Source organism: Petromyzon marinus, chromosome 32 (genome assembly GCF_048934315.1).
Source record: "Petromyzon marinus isolate PM22_M1 ecotype Great Lakes invasive population chromosome 32, UKy_Petmar_22M1.pri1.0, whole genome shotgun sequence".
NCBI lineage: Eukaryota > Metazoa > Chordata > Hyperoartia > Petromyzontiformes > Petromyzontidae > Petromyzon > Petromyzon marinus.
The window spans coordinates 8,576,547-8,603,286 of NC_133698.1; the positions used below are offsets into that span (position 1 = coordinate 8,576,547).

General features: G+C 41.3%; 1 protein-coding gene across 3 annotated transcripts in view; it reads right to left on the reverse strand.

Moving 5' to 3' along the window:
• Positions 1-3,130: 3,130 nt before the first annotated feature.
• DRD2 (dopamine receptor D2) overlaps positions 3,131-26,740 on the reverse strand; it is a 68,017-nt gene continuing 44,407 nt past the window's right edge. For all 3 annotated transcript variants that reach the window (XM_076071265.1, XM_032964547.2, XM_032964548.2), the window contains exons 5-8: positions 25,262-25,470; positions 15,285-15,371; positions 13,382-13,895; positions 3,131-7,335 (exon numbers count right to left, since the gene is read on the reverse strand). In XM_076071265.1, the coding sequence (XP_075927380.1) occupies positions 7,139-7,335; positions 13,382-13,895; positions 15,285-15,371; positions 25,262-25,470 (1,007 nt within the window). In that variant the 3' untranslated portion in view covers positions 3,131-7,138. The remainder of the gene's footprint in view (positions 7,336-13,381; positions 13,896-15,284; positions 15,372-25,261; positions 25,471-26,740) is intronic.

The window sequence follows — 26,740 nt, forward strand, 5'->3', positions numbered from 1 at the left end:
TGTTAGAGGAAGCTGCCCTGGGTGTTCGTGGGGCTCAGCACACCGGCGGTGGCATCTTGTTAGAGGAAGCTGCCCTGGGTGTTCGTGGAGCTCAGCACACCGGCGGTGGCACCGCAAGAGCTTCTCAGATTGCTTCAGCCCTCCAGCTCGTCCGTTTGCGTTTCTTAAAATCCCATCCCCTCTCTCTTCTCTCTCTCTCTCTCCAGACTCCACCCGACTGTATAATAAATAGGTCGGGTTGCATGTGATGGGGCAAAGTGCCTGGGTAATCCCACCTCTTCCAACATTTCTGACCAGTATGGGAGAGTAGATCAAAATTGCCCTCTAGAGCTCCTGTTGGTTGAAGACCGTTCCACCAGCAATTGGTGCGAGCAAGAAATTGTAGGGGCTGCGCTTTTGCGATGAGACGCATCTTTACGTGCCCATCAATATACGGAGAAACTGAGGTTAATTTCTTTGTATGCATTACGAAGGCATTCACAAAAAAATGCTATTTTGACGAATGAACTTACGACTAAAACCTCTATGAGAGCTGGAATATCTGTCTCCCACATGAGCTCCCGTTGTAGTGAATAGTGAATCAATTGTGTTGCTAACCAACTGCGCGGTATTCATTTTTGGCAACTGTCTGCACTTTCAGCCTTCAACGAATGACCTTTCCCCAGGCCCCGTTACTTCATGCAATTTTGTCGTAAAGGATTTGTTTTTTTGCCATTATGAGTCGGTGGATTGAGTGAATTATCTTTGAGCCAAAAACTGAAGTCACAAATTGTTATAAAAATCTGTGCAAAAAAGCTTCGCAGCTCAACAGATTCCTCCAGTCTAAATAAAGATAAAGATTCTGATATTCACGTTGTTGCAAGCAACATATGGTGTAGCTGGTAGTTGAGATGACATTTATAATTATTAATAAATTTCATGATTAATGGCATTCATTGTTAATGATTCGTGTTTATTTTCTTTGGCGAGTTGACTGCACGTGAGTAATTAAGATAAAATGCTACAAATCTCTTTTGATATAAATTTACACGCACTCGACGCAACCGAGTGTATTTGCGGCCGTAATTGGAATCAACGTACGTCTAAAACAACCAAAGTTAGACATCACGTTTATACTGTGAAGTGAGCTTTCATGCACATGAGAATCTTCAAGATTTACCAGTATAAGTCCGCTCAATCTCAATTAGCAACAGTGGTTCTATGCTGCGCTGTGCTAATTAAGAGTTGCAATGTGCCAAATTTGTGAATCCATTGTTTTCACAGTTAGTTGGTGCATAGTTGCTCAATGTTTTCGGTAAGCAAAGGGTGTCTTGAAATGGAGTGTCATAGAAGCAGGAGAACGGAGACCATACATTGCTCATGGAGAAGTAGATTTGTATGCAGCACAAGTAATGGTTTGTTTTAATACAAATACAATCATAACAATACGTACGCCGAAACAAGTTCTTTAAGTAGAAGAAAACAAATCCAAATTAGCCGACAATCATTTTTAAATGCAATATTTTTTTTAGCTGTGTGCAAAGAATTACACAATACAGCCTTATCGCAATTTGTATTGCAGAAATCACAGCACATAACGAGACGCAAAGGTGGGTCCACGTTTGTACAATGCAATAGGAAAATATTCCTCTCTTAGATTAATTAAGATTTTATCTGAAATAGATTACATCGACAAATCCTGCACTCCATTTGTTTAAATAATATACCGTGAGCGCAAACCAAAAAAATATAATAAAGGCATGTGTTAAATATAACTGTGCTCACAACTTTTTTTTTTGCAGATGGGGCAGCCGTCAGTTTTTTTACATTAAACGTTTGTTTTATGATATTTCATAATGATATCAGAATGTGTGATCTACTGCTGTCATGACATCGATACGATTCTGCTTGCCTTGCATGAACTATATCCGTCTACATTTTAATCGGTGGTAAATACTGTCATTCACGTAATAACTATTAAAAGCGAACCACATCCACATTTTATGAATCATAACACAGGCCTGTGAAGCGTGTATTTTTTTGCATTAAAATTTAAATAGTACGATCAAATGTAATGAATAGGTCTAATTTCAGTAAATTATTTGTGCAAATATATCATTTTCATGAGCATTTGAAAATTAATATTTTCACAGAGTAAAAAAAATCTAATAATCTTAGCAAGCCTTTTTATATATAGAGAACTCCAACAATAACATACTTACTTCCATCCAGACCTGTCCATATTATGGATATAAAATCCCTGTAGGATTTCGCATTACTCCTAGATGATTACTAAAACGATTTGTCTCAGATTTTCATTAAACACTGTAATCGCTGCGCACACCTAAAACAGGCAGCGGGTTCATAATCCCATCCTCTTTGCAACATGATCCAGTGCTCTACACTGCTAGGTTTATTTTCTCTCTCTCTGTCTCCAAATAAATGGAGATGTAGGAACACAATGTCCGACTCGCACGTTATAAACCTTCACTTTTCGTCTCTGAACGGAGACAAATGGTGAGTGAAAGAGTGGCAGGGGGGGGGGGTGCCGTGTTTTCACGTTTCCGCGATTCACAATCACTGCCTGTTAACATTTGAAAGAATATCACTTTTCGCCGATTGTGTTAAATCGCTGTGCATGATAGAGGAAGAGGCTTACTTATTTGTTGAAGATTACGTCATAAATTAGTGGTAAAACTTTTCTTTTTTACATTTCGTAAACCATCTGATGTGACATTGCAGTCTGTACACATATTGTTTAATGTTGGTATCGATATGTACAATATCTTGCGGATTGTGGCATAGATAGTAAAGTATTTTCCTGCTTTAATGAACATTTGTCACAAAACATTAACTTTTAAGTGCCTTCTATGAGACATTTTGTTCTTTAAAGCACATTTCTTGAGGCATCACTCATCTTCTGATGTAATGCGTACATGCAGCAGAACACAAAAATGACTTTAACTTATTATAACAGGCTTGATATATATACGTTCAATAATATTTTAATATGACGTTTCATCGCTTAGCCAACAGAATGTGCATATTAAAGTTCTCCTTTTGTATTGGAGAAGTCTGAAAACAAATCCCATATATTCGTTTTACTGTGTGTGTCTTGGATATCAATTAAATATTTCACTTTTTTATAATGATGATGATAGTAATCCAATTGTTTACCCAACAAAGCCTCAGTGAATCTCAAGACACATTTTCAAGAGGGTTCCTGCATTTAGGATGTTTGACAAATTCCCTGAATGGGTGTTGGCATGTGGGAGAAAACTCGGGATAATGGAGTAAACCCACACACACGTGAGGGTAACACTCAAAATCTTTGCACAGATACATTCAAAAATCCCAACGGTGTACTTGCCATCGCTTAACAGCACATCATTCGATTCGCAAACCTATGTCTACAAAACACCTGATATACCCAGGCAATCTATCCAACCAAGCACGAACCAGGATCAGCTCTGCTCAGCTGCAGAGATCCGATGAGACCAACACATATTGAGAGTGATTTGGTCATAGGCAAAACATTTACTGAAACAAAACGATATTTATGTTTAAGTTCTCATGATATTTTGTGGGAAAGTACAAGTATTGAAATTGAGATGCAGCAAAAGTGGACCCTGAGGGTTTATGTTAACATGATTCCAAAATAAACATTGTTCCCTTACAAAAAAATCTGATTTGCTTTTTTAATATAGATGTGAATTTATGACATTTTTTTATAAAGTGCAAACATCAAGACTCTTTATAAACACATCATGGCAATCATGTACAATGATATACATATTAATTTATACACTAAGGTTTCTACAGTTGTTACCAATAAAGTGTTTTGCTAACATGGGAGTGTATATGGCAATCTACTATCTGAAATAGACCAAAATAATAAAATCGCTGCTGTATATATTACGCGCTGAGAACACCTGCGTGTTAACCAAATCTGTCGATTCAGCGTATTGGTCTTGTGGACTTACAGTAACCAGAAGCGTGTGTTTAAAGTGAGCAGAATCTGGATCGGTTCTGAGCCAGGCTTATTGAAAAAAATGCTGCTGTTATTGGCGAGCATGGCTGATGGTAGGGCACCTCCTCCTTCTCGACGGGTCCATGTTTAGAGACAAACAACACGAAACAACTCTGTTATGTGCCGTTCTGTATCCCTTCAGAATACTGCACAGAATCACCACATTATACATTCTTTTCTTTACGCAATGACTGCTACAGTAGGTAAAATGTGCACTGTTTTGAGCTGTCATTCATCTTCAGGTGTATATTTTTCTAAATTCTCTGATAATTTATGATGAAAATTGAAGTTGTACATTTACAATAAACAATACAGCATTTGTTTTTGGTATTCTACAGGCAATTGAATATGATGTTATCAAATTTGTTTGTAAGGATATACATACTTTCACACATTAGAATATACATATCTGTGATATGACTTGACAGTTTCAGACTGAATCAAAACAAATATATACTTTCATATGATTTGATTTTGCATACTCGCTGAGTTTTTTAATCTATGTATTATGAATAGGACGAGAAGTAAAAACTAAATCATAGTTTGTAACATTTGGGCATTAAATCTTGTGAAGAGAGTTCTCCAACACACCGGTGTTGAGGATCTAGGACACAAATTTTATTTATGCGATCTGACCCCAAAAAAATATATTTGGAATCATAATTTAGTTGGAATATGCCTAACATTTAATATGGGTGTCGTGGCGGTGAGATGTTAACTACCTCGCCTGGTGTACAGGAGGTCGTGGGTTCGATCCCGACCCTGACGATGCCTGTATATTTGGAGTTTTCATGTTCTCCCCGTGGTCACGTAGATTTTTCTCCGGGTCCTCCGGTTTTTCAAGATTTAGAAACGTGCGTTTAGAATATTTGGCTGATATAAATGTCCACGTGATAAGCCTCTTCGTCAAGTCATCATTGTGGCCAGGTCGCTTATTGAAAAAGAGCTATACAGTATAGCTTAGTGGGCCATACTTGGTAAAAAATAAAAATAAATGAAGTTTAAATTTAGATTTAAAGCTTTCGTGACTGCAGTGATTCATATTCTTGGTTCTTTCGGTAAAGTCACGTTGAAGGGAAACAATAAAATAATAATATATATATAAAACAATAAAATTCTCACGACGTTTCAACTGCAACACAAGCAGTTTTCACATCTGGTGATGACTGCTTGTGTTGCAGTCGAAACGTCGTGAGAATTTTATTGTTTTATATATATTTTATTATTTTATTGTTTCCCTTCAACGTGACTTTACCGAAAGAACCAAGAATATGAATAGTTTAGTTTAGTACCCAGTTCACACCGGGGAAAACAAGTGATCCTCTCAGCGAATCGATTCCTCAAACTTTTATTCGAGGAATCCGCTCCTGACCACCCACCTAAAAATAAATTACGAATCGTACATAATCCCCTCGGTTCTTTGGAACTGTATTGCGCTGCTAATAAATGAAATGCATTTCTCCAAAGGGAGACATGTGGTCACGAAGGGTTTTCACCAGGTTGAATAAAGCATTTGATCGCGATAGCATCATTCATTACAGTCGGCAACACAGGCAAAAGTTGCGATGTTGTGAATTTCTTATTCAATGCCAAGCATCAGTTACACCCCACAACGCGGACATATATAGCAACATCAGAAGTGTCTCGAGCAGCGGTGTGAATGGCTCGTGTGTAGTTATGATTGAGCGCTCTACTGTATGTGCAGTTCAGAACTATGGTATTTTTGAAGTGAGAGACTACGGCAAATACAATTGTGTACATTTTATCGGTAACTATAAATAATTAGAACGCTACGCAGATACAAAGCTTGTTGGTGACACGTGACCACTTTACCAATCTGTTTTCGGTCAGAGACTTTGCGCACGGAAAATCTCTTCCGATCTTATGACTCACCCACACATCTTCTTCATTCACGAGCGTCCAGGCAGTGATGCGGTGTTCTTTATGAAATTTCTACCTTGAGTATGAAGTCTATCACGCCTTTAGAGGCTTTGCTGGCCGAAAATACACGAGTATGTGTGTTTCAATCTTACATTTTATAACTGGCCAATATCCATCCCTGGGATGTTTGGAGACTATGTACAATGAGAAATTGATCAAAACCTTATAAACAACCAGAATGTTGCCGTTTCTTGTTAAATAACCAGTAAGGTCCGTGGTCTATATGTCACATTTTATATACTTTCTCAATGGCATGAGTATATGGACTCTGTCAGTAGAATGTGTTATACAGTAAGTATTTCCATTAATTGACAGATATAAACATTGTCATAAGTATGGCTCTGTAAGTCTAATGGCATGCTGTTCTTCATTGTAGCAATTCTGCTAAAATCATCTGACAGCTGCTGTCTTCTCTGAGTTCCAGTCCCCCACAATATGAAATTCAAATTGATTGTCTGAGCATTATCCCAAATTAATGACGGGAGATGAGCTGATTGCTGAAGGCATTTCTTTTAAATCCACACTTTTTTTCCATTTTCCACAGTCGTTTTGACATCTTTCAGGGAGGGGGGAAAGAATAGCAACAAAGTTTTTCACCAGATTCTGAATGAATTTTACTTTTTTTAAATATCGACACCAAAAATCATTTGTCAAATAAAGTAAAAATATATGTCTGTAACCATTCTTTTGAAACTCCACGCGGTACACTTTTCTCTGTGTCATGAGCAAAGCTGATGAATGTGTGCACTAATAATAAAAGTGTTTGATTTATATATATTTCCTTTAAACTGTTTCGGACAGCAGACCAGCGCAAATACTATGGGGTTTGCACATTCATCCGAAGAAATATTTACAATACACTCTGTGTGCAAAACGTCAGTGTAATCTGATCGCCTGCAATTTCTACTGTTTCTTTCTTTATTTTATCCAGTCAGTGTCAAGTCAAAACCGGGTGGAACAAAAAGAATCACGTGACTCTTCGTGTATATCTAGAGAGTGAATTTGAACGCAGCTACAGCCGTTACATTTGCTGAATTATATTTTCCTTCATTGTTTTTCTTACACTCTTTTGTAACGTTTGCACTCTAAGCCACTTTCTTGCACGCGCTATTGTCCCTCCATTCGTTAACTTTGCGGGTTGATCGTTGCGCCAGAGGGCCAAGGGAACAGCCCTGACTGGTAATAATATCAGCAGTGCAGGATCTTAATGAAGGCCTTGCGGAACTCTATGTTAAAGGTGGTATAGATGATGGGGTTGACCGCGCTGTTCACGTATCCCAGCCAGGTGGTCGCGCTGTACAGGGCTGGCGGAATGTAACAAGTCTTGCAGTGGACATTGAGGATGTGGGTGATGAAGAAGGGCATCCAGCAGACGATAAAGACCCCTGAAAGGAAACACGGCAAGCAAAGTTTAGGGCAGAGAACCAAGCCGGTTCAAGGGGGCACTCTTTCGCAATCTTCCGCGGGAGATGTGTGGGCATATATTAGGGGACGTGTGAACGACTTGTTGAGAATAATGTAATCAAGTCACGTGTTTTTTTTTTGTTCGTTCAAAAAAGGCGGCCACGATGTGTTCTGCACTGGTGTCACGAAGCAATGGTGAAGTTACCCCAGCGTTTGTGCCAGGCTAAGTGTACTTTGGAGCCAGGTGAAGTGTCGAAGGCTAGCTAGTCAGGTGTACGTATGTATGTTGAACTTCTTTCTCACCGCACGTAGCCAACCCTGCTAATCGGAGGTGTAGTTCAGATATGGTTCACTGGTAAGAGTGATGCTTTCATCCTGGGGCACTTCTTTAAGACAAGTTGCATGTTGGTATGTATATTTATATTTAGCCCATGACCAAATCACCTGGAATGTGCCTGGTGTCATCATATCTTCAGAATCAGAATATTATTTAAATTGGAGGAATCTCGATGAGCTCTTTTTTCATAGATGTCCAGTAGGGGCGGTTCAGAACGTTACAACAACAAACAACACAACACCACGATAGCAGTGCAGAGTGTAGGTAAGGTAAACTAATTATCTAAACAACTATACAAATCAAACTAAACTATTTTATCTTACCAGGTAAAGCCCACTGAGCTACTAGGTTATTTTTCAGAAACGACGTGACCACAAACGATAGCTCCACAAAGTGACTTATCATGTAGAAATTTAAAGCAGCGGAATAATCTAAATCTAAATGCATGTTTCTTTGGAAGTTAAGTAGAGATGAGCCTGGATATTGCTTGGATGGGCGGCCACCATACATAATAATTGTTTTAGGCTTCGGGACTATAACGTGAGCAGTAATGGATCATGCAGCAAATGCATTGTTATACAGTACTTCTATACTTCCACATCTATGCCCCTGGCCTTTACTAACCCACACTGACCAAATAGCAATGTTGAAGGAGTTTTGCTACGTCCTAGATATATATATCAAACTACGAGGCACTTTGGTTAGTTTACACGCATATCCTACAACCTTGCTATTTTTTTCAGCAAGCTATGACAAGTCCGCTATCCGGCTCCTAAATATTTTCGACCATTTCCAAACGCCGGGGTGCAGTGGTTGTGCCACAGATGGTGACGTTAGCCATGTCCCGGCCATGGATAACGCCATTGTAGCGTGATGTGCGAAATCGTCCCGGGCTCCCACCCCTACTTCACCAACCAGTCTTGACCAGTGTGGTGAAAATCAGGTCAACAATACCTCATGACCGACAAGGCATGGGGAGGGCATCAACAACCAGCAGGTGGGCTGTAGATTAATAACATGCGGTTCACATTTCACACCTGTATTATCATATTATCATCACGCAGCATCTGAAGCATTGCATAGATTTAATTAAGATAAAATTCACCCCCCCCCCCCCTAATATTAATATTGAAATATTTGTAGGAAGGAAAAAAATATTCAGAAAAGCTTTCGCGGATATATATAATCAAGAGTCCACCAAAACATTTGGCCACAAATGACAGCTCGACGAAGCGTATGATCACGTGGAAATTTAAAGCAGCCAAATATTCTAAACGCACGTTTCTAGATCTGGAAAAACCGGAGAACCCGGAGGAAAAAAAAACTACGTGACCACGGGGAGAAGATGCAAACTCCAAATATACAGACATCGTCAGGGTCGGGATAGAACCCACGACCTCCTGTACACCAGGCGAGTAGTAGTAAACATTTACTATGACCCAACATTTAGTGTTTGCTGGCTCGCATTTTTGTCATGTGTTTGCAGAGGAAATCATATAAACACTCAACTATGCGGTTAAATGCGTAATGGAGTGGGTTCCGCCCGGGTGCAATCTATTCGCGTTGTAACCTGTGTACAAATTCGCCCAAGTTGCTGCCCTGATTTCTTCTTCAAGATTGCAGTGGGTGCCACGGTGGCGAGATGTTAACTACCTCGTCTGGTTTACAGGAGGTTGTGCGTTCGATCTCAACCCTCACGCCTGTATATTTGGAGTTTGCATGTTCTCCCCGTGGTCGCGTGGATTTTTCTCCGGGTCCTCCGGTTTTTCCCTGCACATTTAGAATTAACACGCGTTCAGAGTATTTGGCCGCTATAAATGTCCACGTGATAAGCCAGCTCGTTGAGCTGTCATTTGTGGCCAGGTTCGCTTCTAAAAAAAGAGCCATATAGCTCGGTGGGCCTTGAAGTTTTTTTCTTCTTGAAATAACGAATCGCACTGCGGACCAGTCATCCCGCCCAAGAGTGGCAGGTGTTATCCTTTTTCTTGTGTTAACAGCTCACGTTATGGAACATGACATTGAAATTAATAACCACGACGACTTTGCTGCCTTCCACTGTGTTGATCTGCTCCATCGAAGTGCCCCTGCTTGTCGGACAGCGTTCACCCTTCGGCAGAAATTGTTTGGAAAAGGTACCATGCCACAAAAGTGGAAGCCAAAATTTTTTAATTGATGTCTAAATTAATGGATGCTATTTAAGGAAATTTCAATTAAGTGCATACACTAGCCCATGATATGTATATCTCCATATATATAAAAGGCAAAGTTGTGATTATGTGTGTCTGTTCAAAATGTGTATCCTACTTCCCGACATACAACAAACTTGAAATTTGCCATGTGGGTACTTTCCAGACTGTACACCATGCAAAAATTATAAAAAAATACACTTTTTTGGGGGGGTGGGGGGCAGGATCTCAATAATGCATTTATTTTATTCATGCCAAGTGAGCTGTGACGTCAAATCTGTCACGTGACCCGCGCATGTGGAAGCGTAACGCATTGTAGTGTAGAGGTTAGCGCGCTGCGCTACGAACCTGGCAAACCGAGTTCTATTCCCGCTCACGGCCACCACTGGTGACGATTATTTTAACCGGTCCTGGACCTCCCCTAGGTCGACTCAGCCTCAAACGAGTAACTGGTGTGGTGTGTGAACATCACCACTGGGGAGACAAAGGTGGCCGGGCGTGGTGAATCCAAAAAGTCCCGGGCGAAGCCGGGTAGTGAAGCTAGTACAATATATATGAGTGGGAGTGGTGGTGCAGTTGTAGGCGAGGCACAATATGAACCCAGCGACCTGAGATTGATTCCTCACGTCAGTGTCGATTGCTATCTGCGCTGATCCTGGTTTCCCTCCTGCACTGTTCATCAACCCACATGGACAGTATGTCCGTGAGGAGGTCTTCATCCAGCAGTGTATTGACATACATACCTATACTATACTTTGTTGTAAATATCTGCTGATGTATTTCACACATTTCATATAATTGAACGCCTGACAATTGGCAATATCCGTCTAAAGTGAATACGATGTTTAATTTATCATATGAAGTATGTTTGCCGAAGGGCATTAACCTTGGTGTACGCAAGGCACCTATGAATATACTCAGTTTAACACGTAGGCTTTCGCGATCAATATTATTGTTAATAAATGTTTTTTTGGGGGGGTTAGATCGCACAAGTATAAATTGTGTCGAAACCCTCCACCACCCGACATGGTCAATCAGTAAGGGGTTTGTCATGTAAACAAGACGCCAAATAGTTACTATTCTGGCAAATCGCCCGATGATACTGGATGATGTAATTGCCAGCGAAACGTCGTACTCAGATTGTAAATGTTGTGGATGCACTCTTCAACACACCGGTGGGCTGAAGTAGTAACTATTTGGCGTTTTGTTTACGTGACAAATCCCTTACTGATTGGCCATGTCGGGTGGTGGAGAGTTTCGACACATTTCTATTTACACGATCTAACCCAAAAAGACCTTTGTTACTAATATGCTTAATTGGTGGTCTCAGGCTTAGGTGGATGATGGGACACAACGTTACATGTATCCCACAACGTTTAGAGAAACGTTGCGCATTATAAAACAACGAATGTACTGTAACTGTTTAACGCAACAAACACGTGCTTTGTAAAACAGGTCGGCTCATCGCAAATAATTTCCCCGAACAATAATAATAAGTTAAAAATTAAGGCGATATTACAAATCAAGCGTATGTATATGCAAAATAAAAAAATTGCGTAAATAATTATGATGCCAAACTAAAACATGAATTCATGAAATACCGCATGACGATTGTGAAGACTGTCCTCAGCCTGAATGCCACTTACACTGGGACTCTCACAGATTGCATGTAACATTTCACCACGTAACTGTGAATTTTGAGAAGCCATGAAGCCAGGTGGTGCAAACCGTATTGAAACCACCCCTCCCCCACAACTCATATGTACAGATTGTGCAAGTCTGGTTATGCCAAAGGCGATCCAGGATTTCCTTCCCGTACTTAGGTAATTAATTTTAATGAAGCTTGTATATGCATCTCCAGAAAGACCCCCTGTAAATGTGTAATGTTCCCGTGCTTTGTCTGTGTTAAAGGAAATCAAATAAGGATTTTTTTTTATTAAAATATATATTTCACAGTGGTCTGCTCATAAGTGCTTTAGGGGCAAAGTCAGTGAGCCTACAATGAGCTGAATTAATGCCTGCAAATACCTAATGAGAATATAAATAAATAAACGCCACGGAGAACAAAATGTGCACAGATGTTTTTTGGAAGCAAATAATTGAAGCGGTATGATTAAATTCATGAACAGGTTCAAAACAATTGACCAAAAGCAATTCATCTCATTATATTCTTGGTTCTTTCGGTAAAGTCACGTAGAAGGAAAACAATAAAATAATAATAAATATATAAAACAATAAAATTCTCACGACGTTTCGACTGCAACACAAGCAATCATCAGGTGTGAAAACCACAGTAAGAAAATTTGAAAAAAAGTGGCGGTTATTTTTAACGTTAGCACCACGGAGAGCGATTTGACAGTTTGTTCAGATGGACGAGTCCATCTATATTTGGAACAAACTGTCAAACTGTCAAATCGCTCTCCGTGGTGCTAACGTAAACAATAACCGCCACTTTTTTCAAATTTTCTTGCTGTGGTTTTCACACCTGACGATGATTGCTTGTGTTGCAGTCGAAACGTCGTGAGAATTTTATTGTTTTATATTTTCATTAATTTTTGTATTGTTTCCCTTCTACGTGACTTTACCGAAAGAACCAAGAATATGAATCCCCGCAGTCACGAAAGCTTTAACATCTCATTATACTTCTCAAAATCTCATATCGGTAAAAGAAAAAGTCAAACATTTATCTAATCAATTGCTAGCCCATGCCACTTTCTGGAAGAAGGGCCTCCACTGGAGCCTGCTGGAGAAGGTATTTTGTCTGATCTTCCACATGGTCCAGATGCGATGGCATATGTGGGAGCAACCCATGCATTTTCCTCACCGCTTGTGACCCACCGATTGACTCACTATGGTGTACTCGTTCATACTGTTTGGGTGGACAGGGATCGGGGGGGGGGGGGGGAAGGTGGTTTCATAAACTTGCACCACTGTCTGCAAATACCTAATACCAGTTACATGCTAATTTATATGTAAACTCCTCTCCGCCCTCCTCCGGTCCGAGCTCGTCGCTCTCCGTGGTGCTCACACCAACATCATGCTAATCCCCCAGTTACATGCTAATTTATATGTAAACTCCTTTGTCATGGCGCTCTGTTCCTCCCACACAGCTTAAAAGACGCTGTCAAGCTTGGCAGGGTTCACTCAAGCGCTGTCTTCCGGACAGTCCTGTTTCTTCACCTGAGGAAGGCTACTTGTGTTGTGGCCGAAACGTCGTGAGAATTTTATTCTGTTATTATTTTTTTATAATTTTATCTCCATTCTACGTGACTTTACCGAAAGAACCCAGAAGATGAATCCCTGCAGTCACGAAAGCTTTAAATCGAAAAAAAATTGCACCACTGTTTTTGACCGACGATCTGCGAGATCGATTCGAACCGGCGACCTCTGGAGATGCGAGTCCCAGTGTGCCGGCCATTACACCAACGCAGTACGCCATACAAATCCCCCCCCCCCCAAAAATCTAAATCACACGAGACAGGCGTCCGTGCGGTCGGAACTCACCCAGCACGATGGCCAGCATCTGAGTCGCCTTCTTCTCTCTCTGTTGCGAAAAATTCCGATTGGCCGCCACCACCTTGAGGGAAGTGCGCATCTGACCGTTGGGCAGCTGCTGCGTTTCGAACGCCACCTTGAGGACGTTGCGGCACGCTTGGCCGCCGTCGGTCCTCTCCCCGTCGGGCCGCTCGCCGCCGTGGGGGCGGCCGCCGTTGAGCTGGTCGCCCTTCGGCTGGGCGCCGTTGACTCGCTCGCCGTCGGCCTCGAGCGAGGCTCCGTCCGCAGGGGCGACGTCGGTTTCCTCGGCCAGCGTGTCGTGGCGGTACGAGGGCGGAGCGGGGGCCACAAGGCGCTGCTGCTGGTGGTGGCCGAGCGAGTGTTGTTGGCTCGCCTGCTGCTGCTGCTGCTGCTGGTGGAGCTGTTTGATGCTCTTGCCCACAAGGGACTTTTTGGCTTTTCGAGAGAGTGGTGGGGACATGTATGACTCGAGCTCCATCTCTTCAGGTTGAGCAAGTTCTTCCTGCAATGGAGGACAATGCACAGTGCCTCTTTATACGTATATAAACAATTACATTTGAAATACGAGTAGATTAAGACGTTATGAAAGTGGATTTCATAGGTTCGGGCAGTGCAGTCTATCTAAATCAGTGGCATTACAATCACGTGTTAAATGCCTCTGGATTCCCTTCAATAGATTCCATCTTGCAGTCCTTACAATGTCCCTTCAACAATTATAGACAATTATTTCCACGGGCACATTCGTAGGTATTTAAAAGATACTCAAGAATAACAATTCCCAAATGGATTTTGAAAAATCACCAGCTTTTAATGGAAGCTGCAGTTATGTAGTCAAATACTTATAAATACCTCCTTTGGATGAAACAATTAGATTGGTAAAGCCGTAAAATATTTGAAAGACTTTAGTTAATCCTGCATAATTTAAGTTTTAATCCATTTAAAAAAATATTCATCACAATGGGGTCAGGTTATGGATGTTGCTTCTCACAACTGGTGGCCCATTCAAAGGAATTATCCTTCATAATAGAGCCGGGAGGTTATGATCTTTTTTGTGAAATAAATACTTTCCCACGAATGTAATTGGATTTTTAAAAATAACTAATCTCAATTTATTTACCAATTGCACAGCAGAAATTAGTTAACATGGTATGCATTTTTTCTTTACGTGTGATTATTTTAAAGGGGCCAAGGATATGAGCGCTATCATAAAGACTCGCAATTATATTTATAAATCCCTTTTCTGAAATGTCCCAATATGCCTAAAATTAAATTGATACAATTCCAAACTATGTTAAGGACAATGCATCACAGTAGTCACGTGTGAATTGATTGTTGAAATAGTACACTCGACGTAAGAGTAAACTATTAAAACAATTCAGTAGTTGAGAATTGTCAAGAATTAATCATATTAATATTTGACGTAACAAAATATAAGATTCAACGATTTCAATTGCAATGGTGTGCTATTTGTACAACTTATTATTTGGCAGGAAATTATGTTATTTATAGACATTCTAGATCCCCCTGCCACATCAGCCTGGTGAAGATGAGGATACCGTCATCAATCCAGCAGTGGATTGATGATGGGCTGTAAACAATTGTATTTATTGTGTTACTAAATGTAATATCCGACAATAATTTATGAAACGAAGACCTACAGTACATATCCAGTATAGCACGTATTAACTAAACTAAAACTCAACTTTTTTCTATTTTACCAGGTAAGGCCCCATTGAGCTATTTAGCTTTTTTTTCAGAAGTGACCAGGCCACCACAAATGATAGCTCAACGAAGTGGCTCACCATGTGGACATTTATAGGAGCCAAATGCTCTAAAGTCTAAACGCATGATTCTAAATGTGATGTACAAAGAAAGAGCAAGGGAAACTTACTACATTTTTCTTTGAGGAGGCAAAGTTGCCGTTATTAGCACAGACGATTGTGCAGAGCTTGACATCTTCAGGATGAGTGCATTTTACCTGGATTTAAAAAAATCAACACACAAATGAGTTATCCCACAGACTTCCATGAGGCATTCACGGGTGTAAAAATAGTAGGCATTTTAAATTGCTAAGTATCCCTCATTACACATTACATTCCTCGAGTGAAAACTATAATACTGCAGTGATGCATCATGAGCGATACAAGGGTCTATCTGAAATGTATAATTATATCCATCATTTCAGTAATGAATGTGTCACTGCATCAATGTTCGGATTCAAAGCTATATAAGTGAGAAAAACAGCTCCCATTTTTATACTGTACAGTCTGTTGGGGCAAAAGCTGTGAGCAGGCACTAATTAAGACCAGCATGGTACAGGAGTGGGCGGTGTTGCTTAGCGCTATGCCAACCACGTTTTGTTTCCTCAGTGCTGATACTGGCATGCCACGTCAGGTTAACTTCTTTAGGATATGTCGACCTTATACATATTTAGATACAAATGGGCCATAGTGCACAAGGCAGTCATTTAAAACAAGTCCCTGAAGTCATTCTAAAGTACAAAACAAAACATGTTGTAAAATATAAAGTTGACTAATGGATTAATATTGTATTTTATATATGGATAGCAGTACCTTAGATAATGGCAAATGTGCACTTTGGTTTACTACAGCTACAATACAACCGACTGATGACCACTGCCAAAAGCATGCCACATTTAAATATAGTATCAATTTTAACGCAGTATATTAACTGGCAATCTGCATAAGAACATCTCCAAATATGTAATTAGGTTTTTTTTTAAATACACTTTGTTACTGAAGTCTCGTTCACTGATCAGAGAATGATAATTTGATTCTCAATCTGTAGTTTCCAGGATATAAGTTAAAGCAATTTGGACGAATATGTTGACTCGTGAATTGCTGCTTGAATTTTTTTACACATGGCAGACCTTTTTGATATAATTTCAGCTGTTTCATGAATGTCTGGAATTTTATGTTGCAAGACTTATAAATAATTGGAACAAAGTTTGTCCCCGCATGAAATAATTAAGCTGTACCTTTACTGTAAAGTGTGACAAAACATTAGCTTGTACCAGAAATTGACCAAAACATGTTGCATTTACTTTCATATGCATTGCTGTACTCTTACAAAGTGTTGGCTTAAAGATACCATTTGACAAGTGAAAAGCTTCCAAAAACGAATAAATCATATGTTTCTAATTCAGTCTGCCATACTAAGTCAACCTTATTAATTTTGTCATAATTTTACATGTTCTCGGCACATGTTTATCCCCCTTCAGCCAAAGTATGCATGTATGTTGAACTTCTTTCGCACCGTACGTCGCCAACCGCAGTTCTGACTAAATTAGTTTTTTGTTTAGTCTACTTGACCATGAAGTCCTTATGCATCCTAACATCCTTATGAGCCCAAGCAAATTATATACGTGCACAAGGGGATATTTAACAGAATAAAAACATTAGAGAACTTGCAAGAAAAATCTGAAAAAAAGTTGACAATGTCAGCAACCAACGTTTGAAGAATATCATTGTTACAGTTAGTTTCAAATGGTGAAATCCTGTGATGGATCAGACGGCTTGCCACAATATAGGTGTTCCTCCCTTCGTACGGGTTTAGTTTTGTCCAAGTTCGCGTATATGCAGCGAGCCTATTTGTACCCAAAATGTGCCGAATGCGGTTTGTATTCACACGTGATACGTAGCTATACGGCCGGACGAGGCAACATCGTGCTTACTGTGTGCGCTACTTGGCAGGGCAGCTGTCTCATGCAATTTTGGTTTGTCTGCTCTCTGCTTAGGAACGCACGTTCCCACGTGAAGCAAAGGAAACGTGCCTTTCAATAGTTTCACGAAGGATTGTGTGATTTGACCAAGAATCATTTGTGCCGACTGCCATCGTAACATTAGTTTACAAACCAGACCAAAACAACCGTGTAAACTGCGAAGGGTTTTAAAGTGAATGTATATCTTCTAAAATAAATTGAATACATTTCTGCATGCATGAGGTGTGATGATGTGAAGAGGATGCGTAATAAATACACGCGTGGCAGTAGAGTATAGACTCACCCTGAAGGAGCAATGTTTAACATTGACAAGGTGAAGAAACTTTCAGGGGAGAAAACTTTTAATTATCGGAATAACATGTTTTCTCGAGATACTGATTGATTTCCCAAAGCCAAGGATAAGCTATTGGTTGCCGTGATTGTGTGTGTGCCAGTCCTCCTTGTTGGGGCTATTAAAGTTCTCAATACTGGAGTGAGGCTCATATCAAGAAAGGATATCTTCCCTGTAGAAATGGCATAAAAAAGTACATTTACAGAATCCATAGGATCCTGCAGAATGCAAGGTTGTTGTACCTTCTGGGAGAACAGATGTTCTATTTTTTTATCATCAAAGTGTGTCTTTGAAAAGGGAATCTTGCTTTATTATGGCTTTCTGGTGTACATGCGCAAAATAAAGCTACAGTACATTCTGTGTTGGGTGCGATTTCACAGCTCGTCTGGTTTGGGGAGTATAATCATGGCCGTTTTTCGTGGAAATCAGCAACTAATGACCAACAATCAACAACAAAAACAAGCTCTCTACTTGGCATCTCGTTGGTAATTATATCAGCTGAAGCTGTGAGTGGAAATGCCGCCCAAGTGGGTGTTGGTTAAGGTGATCGGATGGAATGGCTAAAGCGATCGCTGGTTGTGCCGAGGAGAGGTGTAAACATTGGCTCGCAGCAGGCCCAGCCTCTTCAGCTGTGGAGCCAGGGTTGGGTGGCCCATGTGGCGCGATGTTAACTACCTCACCTGATATACAGGAGGTTGTGGGTTTGATCCTGACCCTGACATTGATATATTTGGAGTTTGAATGTCTCCTCTCTCCCTGTGGTGACGTGGATTTTTCTCCGGGTCCTCCGGCTTTTCCCTCCACATTTAGAATCAACGTGAGTTTACAATTGTTGGCTGATATAAATGTCCACACGATAAGCCACGTTGTTCCGCTATCATTTTTGATGGCCAGGGCGCTTCTGAAAAAGAGCTACGTAGCTCAACCTAGCCCCTAACCAAGAAGCACAATATGCTTACAACGAATTAGATGACCCAGCATTAAAATATTTATATTGCCTGTCCTTTGACTCATTCTATTTTTGTATTAATTTGGTTGCGTATGAGATGTTAGATAAACGGAGACAACAAATTTATATCGAAAAAAAAAACCTGACAGAAAGGAAATGAGAAGACCCGAGAGGTAGGCCGGAGATGAATGGCAATACGAGAACCAAGATGGGACATTTGGAATGTCCGGACACTCTACTAACCAGGGAAGGGAGGGGATGCTTCCTGGTATGCTGAAATGGCACAACGTCACAATTTCTAGGACAAGTGAAACAGGGTGGATTTACTCAGGTAGGGCCCAGATTGTGGATTACACACAGCCTGTGGTATACAGTGAGTGAAAAAAGTATTTGATCCCCTGCTGATTTTGTACGTTTGCCCACTTACAAAGAAATGATCAGTCTATAATTTTAATGGTAGGTTTATTTGAACAGTGAGAGACAGAATAACAACAACAAAATCCGGAAAAACGCATGTCAAAAATTTAATAAATTAATTTGCATTTTAATGAGTGAAATATATATTTCACCCCCTCTCAATTAGAAAGATTTCTGGCTCCCAGGTGTCTTTTATACAGGTAACGAGCTGAGATTAAGAGCACACTCTTAAAGCGAGTGCTCCTAATCTCAGCTTGTTACCTGTATAAAAGACACCTGTCCACAGAAGCAATCAATCAATCAGATTCCAAACTCTCCACCATGGCCAAGACCAAAGAGCTCTCCAAGGATGTCAGGGACAAGATTGTAGACCTACACAAGGCTGGAATGGGCTACAGGACCATTGTCAAGCAGCTTGGTGAGAAGGTGACAACAGTTGGTGCGATTATTTTCAAATGGAAGAAACACAAAAGAACTGTCAATCTCCCTCGGCCTGGGGCTCCATGCAAGATCTCACCTTGTGGAGTTGCAATGATCATGAGAACGGTGAGGAATCAGCCCAGAACTACACGGGAGGATCTTGTCAATAATCTCAAGGCAGCTGGGACCATAGTCACCAAGAAAACAATTGGTAACACACTACGCCGTGAAGGACTAAAATCCTCCAGCGCCCGCAAGGTCCCCCTGCTCAAGAAAGCACATATACATGCCCGTCTGAAGTTTGCCAATGAACATCTGAATGATTCAGAGGACAACTGGGTGAAAGTGTTATGGTCAGATGAGTCCAAAATGGAGCTCTTTGGCATCAACTCAACTCGCCGTATTTGGAGGAGGAGGAATGCTGCCTATGACCCCAAGAACACGATCCCCACCGTCAAACATGGAGGTGGAAACATTATGCTTTGGGGGTGTTTTTCTGCTAAGGGGACAGGACAACTTCACCGCATCAAAGGGACGATGGACGGGGCCATGTACCGTCAAATCTTGGGTAAGAACCTCCTTTCCTCAGCCAGGGCATTGAAAATGGGTCGTGGATGGGTATTCCAGCATGACAATGACCCAAAAAACACGGCCAAAGCAACAAAGGAGTGGCTCAAGAAGAAGCACATTAAGGTCCTGGAGTGGCCTAGTGAGTCTCCAGACCTTAATCCCATAGAAAATCTGTGGAGGGAGCTGAAGGTTCGAGTTGCCAAACGTCAGCCTCGAAACCTTAATGACTTGGAGAAGATCTGCAAAGAGGAGTGGGACAAAATCCCTCCTGAGATGTGTGCAAACCTGGTGGCCAACTACAAGAAACGTCTGACCTCTGTGATTGCCAACAAGGGTTTTGCCACCAAGTACTAAGTCATGTTTTGCAGAGGGGTCAAATACTTATTTCCCTCATTAAAATGCAAATCAATTTATAACACTTTTGACATGCGTTTATCTGGATTTTTGTTGTTGTTATTCTGTCTCTCACCGTTCAAATAAACTTACCATTAAAATTATAGACTGATCATTTCTTTGTCAGTGGGCAAATGTACAAAATCAGCAGGGGATCAAATACTTTTTTCCCTCACTGTAAGTATGGGCAGCGTCATAAAGGAGTAAAGATTTCCATTCATAACAGGATAGCGAAGTCAACGACCAAATAAACATCAGAGGTGGGTTTTTGCAATTCTTGTGAACTTTACAGAAGATGGGTTACTCAGAACAAGAAACCGAGACTCTTTGGGAAGGCTTTGACAATTGTAGTTGAGAGAGCATCAACAGCAGCAGAATTTCTAGGTCGTAATAGGTAAGGAATAAGGATGAGTAGATAACAGCTTAAATTTACGAAGCCATGGATAGGGCTCGAGAAGGGAAGCAGCAATTGCTTCGTGAGAACAAAAGAGAGAGCTGGAGAGGATGCAGACTACGCTGAAAGAAAACAGGAATTACATGAGAGAGAGAAAACTATCGCAGGATTGAAATATTTTTTTACTTTTGTGTTTTTTTAACCATGTAAGACCCACTGAGCTATATAGCTCCTTTTTTTCAGAAGCGATCTGGCCACATTTAATAGCTCCAACGCAGTGGCTTACCCTGTAGACATTTACAGCAGCCAAATACTCTAAAAGGCACGTCTTGAGTGTTGGCACAGCAAGTGGAGGAGGTTGAAGATGCTTCGAGTAAGAAGGGCAGCAAGCAAAAGTTACGTTCATGTGGTCAAACAATTATGTTGTGAGAAAATGTCCAAATAATACAGTGTTAGAGCCAGGTATGGTAGGGATGGCAGTGAGGCATAAAACGGAGCGGACAGTGCTCGACAGCTAGATCTATGGCGATACATATTTTTAAACAAGGAACCCATTGACTCGTTAGGCCCATGGAGGGACATCGGGCAGCAGCAGAAGGAAGTTTCTGCGCAGAATTGAGAGGTTATGGAAGAAATGAAGAAAAGAGGTAACCCCCTGTCAGAGGTCAAAACAGCAGTGAAGCAGAACAAATCGGGTAAGGCATCAACAAACATGTGGCGTTACCGTTGAGATGCTGAAAGAAGGCAAGGTGTTCGTCAAGGTTGTATTTTGTCTCTCATGTTTTTTAATGTTGTGCTTGACTGTGCATTCACCAAAACCACACAGGAAAAACCCCAGGAATCAATACGGGTGGGATGAATGTGTGGGACTTGGAGTATGCCGATGATGCAGGTTTGATGGCTCGGACTATCAACAGCCATGAACCTGTTAATGGTCTTAGGCACTGAGTCTGCATACTGGGGTCTTCAGATAAGCCTCCCTAACAGAAAGATAATGGTGGTGGTGGTGGTGTAGTCAGCCACAGGGCTTCTGTAGTTGGATCGCGAGAAATGTCCTTTATACAGGTAGCTGTGAGGAGGTCAAGAGGTGTATTGCCTTCACAGGCAAGGTTATTGATGTGCTATGGACGTCACTTGTAAAGAGAGCAGATATACGCCTGAGTGTAAAGAAAAGGTTATTTGAGACAAGAGTGCAAACTCAATTACTGTTATGGGTCAGAGACCTGGACTCTTAACTAAGCAGTTCCAAAAGAAGCTTTGGACATTTGAGCGCAGCGTGTCTGAGATGGTCGCTTGTAATTTCATGGCAAGATAGGGTACATAATGTCGGGCTCTGGAAGAGAACATGGCAGGTAAAGTTGCGGGTATGATTAGGCAAATTATGTCTGAATGAAGGAAGTGCCAGCGAGGTGTGGTAAAATAAACAACATTGGCCATGATGCCATCTTGATCTCTTATTCTTTATTTTTTTTGTTCTCGATCACAGTGACATAGAGGCACATTTTTATTTTATTTTATACCTACGTGACTTTGCCGAAAGAACCAAAGAGTATAGGCACATTTTGTTTCTTATTTCTCGGTATTATGGATCCACACAGATTTGTGAAACTTTCAAACCCACTGCGCTGCAAGGTGGCTTGGAAATGGCAGTGCAGCAAGTGGATATGAATACATATTCTGATTCTGGATTCTTAAATTAATCCGTGGATACCTTTGAGTACTAACCCTTTGGCATGTGTGTGGGCTTTCTCTGGTTTCCTGCCACAGCCAAGAGCATCGGGATGCGGTACTCTCCAGAAAAAAAATCATCCCTAACACTCATTGAGGCTTTTCTGAATAACCACTAGGCAATTCATGAGAGATTTCGCGATATAATGTTTTTCGGGTTAGATCGCGTAAAAATGTCAATGCGTCTTGCATCCGCCTGACGCAGAGCCAATCATTGGCATGTTTTGCTCATGTCCTGGCAAACCCTTACCAACCAGCTGTGTCGGGTGGAGGTGGGTGGGCGACACATTAAAATGTTTACACGATCTAACTGAACAAAACTTTATCGTGAATAACATTGGCCGTGAGAGCCTGCGTGTTAAATCATCGGAGTTTGTACGTGAAATATGTAACCTCTTATGAGATGTTTATCTAACATATGCGATATAAATTTGTTTTCTCCGTTTACCTAACATCTCATACGCAACCAAATTAATACAAAAATAGAATGAGTCAAAGGACAGGCAATAGAAATATTTTAATGCTGGGTCATCTAATTCGTTGTAAGCATATTGTGCCTCTTGGTTAGGGGCTAGGTTGAGCTGTTTGGGGAAGAGGGCATCTGTGTTTCGTAGCAAAGCAGGTACCAGCACACTGCTCGCTGTGCCTGCCGTGGCATTCAACATCAATTTGTCGTATATGCCAAAGGTTTGCAGCGGCTGACCTATACTCATGGGGCTATTTTGCCTCACCAGTTTACCCTACAGTATGATGCGGTTGCGCTGCGCTTCCTATTTAAAAACATTCAAAGTGATTGTTTCCCCCTTCCACACAATTTGCAGATTGGATCTAAACAAATACGTGAAATAAACAAACAAAAACTTCCGTCTAGGGTAAAGAAACATGTAACAAAATATATTGACGCATGTTCCAGTCATTCATAACACAGAGCGTGAGGATTCATATTCTTGGTTCTTTCGGTAAAGTCACGTAGAAGGGAAATAATAAAATAATAAAAACAAAACATCATAATATCAAATTCTCACGACGTTTCGGCCACAACGCAAGCAGCCGTCCTCAGGTGAAGAAACAGAGCTGTCGGAAAGACAGCATGAGGAATTTTTAATTAAAAAAAATGTAAGAGCAGACCAACGAAATAGCTGTAGCGTTGCTGGGGAAGAGGGGAAAAAAATGATAAAAATAACATACAGTACAAATATGGCACATGACTCTGGTCCTGTGGCTCACTGGAAATGTCAACCCTTGACGACAAGACAACCAGTGGTGCATCATCCTCATTGCCCAAACCGGTCGCCGAAACGCCGTCTCGGCCAATCTCATACCCGCCCGCCGCCTGTCGACATTCACCAATTACGGCTGCATAACAGTCACGGCTTTCCGAACCTCGTTCTCATGTGTATATTTTTTTTTTCTTCTGATTGTTCCGAGCGGTAGCTCCAACTGGCCTCTAAAGCCAACTGGGGGGGGGGGGGGGGGGTGTAGCGGGGCATCGATTCGTCTATTCGATTCCATGGTATCTTTGTGTTTTTTGATTCGTGCAAAAGCGTACTTTAAAAAAAAAATGATATGCTAAGGGTAAATGAGGGTAAATGGAGCAAACAAACCCGTATGGACGAGACGGAATAAATGAGAATACAAATGAGATAGTAAAAATGGGAATGCACAAAATGATCACTGTGGGGTGGAGGAGGGTTGAATCATTTCACTTTAACTAATCAGCTTTTAGCAGCAAAGGTATGTCACAAAACATGGGTATAAGACAGAGGAAGGCATCATTGGAACTTGAATTAAATCATAACCTGAATTTGTCTGACATGGTGGATATTTTTTTGGATAACATTATCTGTGGATGGATTATCAAATCGCTCTGCACAGGGACCTCATCAGTGACTCAAACATTATATATCTTATTGCCATTTATAAAGCATTCCACACATCACCAGAACACGTGTAATAACTAATGGCCATGGCTAGAACACTGAATTCCAATGGCATTTTGTTCTTCGTTATTCCCAAAAAAACTATTTTGATGAAGAGTGTCACGTACATTTCATAAGCAGCCCTTAAAATTGAGAAATGCCTGAGTGATGTATTATAGAATATTTACCGAGGTTGAAATCTGAGTTTATTTATAACATTTATTAACGTTATTTATCAACACATGTTATCAAGACATCAGATTTGTGTTTGCAGGTGGAGTGATTATTTAGTGGCTATCACACCCGTGATGAATCCTGCTACCTGAGTTTGATTCTTGGCCACAGCTAACATCATCATATAGAAGTATCATCGAACAATCTCCATATCTAGCACGGCTTGGGGAAGCCTTCATTCAACATTACATTGAAGAAAGGGCTGTAAATTATTATAAGTGTATTTGAGGGGCTATATTCGTCTCATTTTACCATCTTCTTACTGCACAACTTGTGAATGTGGATATTGAGGTTCGAATATACAAAGGTCGAACAATTTAAAGTGCATGTACAAGACTATTTGTCATAACAGAACGGCAGTAATAATTGATGTCTCATCATAAATATTATTTCGTTCACGTGATATGTTTATTAATTGATTGCGTTGGGTGGTGGAGGGTGTACGACACACGTTTTACTTGTGTTTTAGTTTAATAACCCTATGCGATAAGAATAGCGCAAATACTAAATGTACGAACAATCTTGATTTGAAGGGGCATACAGATGGAGAGGCCACAGCATGTTACGTCAGGATCAAAACCATTCCAGGATTTGATCCAGGCGTGGCTTTGGCCGAAGCTTCTAAATGTCACGGGAATGCAGTGTGCACGGATGCCGAGAGGGCGGGGTCCATCAGTGGGCCATACTTAAATAAATAAAAAAAATATATCTTTGAGTTTTTAAGATCGCGTGCCGCCGGGAGACCGTTCCGCCGGGCCGAAGGGGCCTCACCTGGCCCTGGCGGCGCACGTGGTGCTCGCCGGCGGGCTTGATGCAGCCGCCGCGCTTGGCGTTGACCCTTTTGCGCCGCTTGCGCAGGACCACGTAGATCTGCACGTAGACGAGCAGCGTGACGATGAAGGGCACGTAGAAGGACACGATGGACGAGTAGAGCACGAAGGCGGGGTTGGCAATCACGCAGGCGTCGTCATCGCGCGTGGCTGGGGAGGGAGGGGGGTGGCGAGAGGGCTGAGTTCCCCCGCGACGAGACCCAGCAACATAACAAAGATCGGGGACATGGGCGGCACGTACGAGCGCCACTTGCGGAATTCCCATAAAGCGACCGGCCGTGCCACGTGCTCGCGTGACGGACATTGCGTTGCGCCGAGTGTTAAACCGCTGCTCGCCCATCACCCCCCGCCACCCGTCTCTCACTCTCTCTCTCTCTCTCTTCCAGCGCTGACATCCATGAGGAATGACCAGACGAGCGTCAATCACCACTGATCATTCGGTTCGTCCGGCCCATGTACACGCATTATTAGTCTTAGGTACGACGCAAAGGCTTTTCTAACTCACTCGTAACTACATCATTTTTGGGATGTGAAAGCAGGCTGTCTTGCATCGCATAATGAGGTCAAATGAGATGCAGAGTTTATGCACGAAGAAAGGGGGAGCAGGGGGGGGGGGGATATTTGAGGGAACAAAGTGCTGACCTTCAAATCATAGGCTTGGACCAATACCCAATCATGACAATTTAGAAACAGACCACGCCACTCCATAGGCAGTCTTCACTGCACTGAGAACTGAAGAAGTTGTGCATTTGTAGAATGCAAATTTCGAATTAGGATGTAAAAATGGGAATTATCATGTCTTCTTCTTCTTCATGACGGTTGAGCAGAATGATCTGAAACGCTGCAAAGGTAAAAAAAAAGTAAAACTAGAAGATAAATCACGAGAAAGAGATAAAAAATAGAAGAACTGCAGTAAAAATGACAGAAGGAAAAAAACCGCCATGGAGATTTTGACAGATTCTGTGCCGGTGGGGAAAGATTGTACATGTTTTTATTGGAATGCTTTAAAACATCATTATTCTTTTGAATGGTTCATTTTAAGATTTCCCTAGTGCTCCCTCGAGTGATTTTGAGCCAACCCTACATCAAAAAAGGTATAAAACTTGTCAAAGAAATGTAATCAACATCAGGCAAACTCAGAACTACACGCTTGGCTTGAGTGTCCAAAGCCTTACCAATAATTCCTCCACGTTTTTACCTGTCTAGAGTTGGGCATCATAGTAATTGTGTTTTATACGTTTAAAGCACAGGACTATGTGTGCGCTGTAGGACTTGAAACCGACAAGTTTGCTCACGAAATGTGTTTACTCAATTTGTTTCAGACAAAAAAACACCCATATTCTTGGTCCTTTCGGTAAAGTCATGTAGAAGGGAAATAATAAAATAATAAAAAATACAACATAATAAAATAAAATTCTCA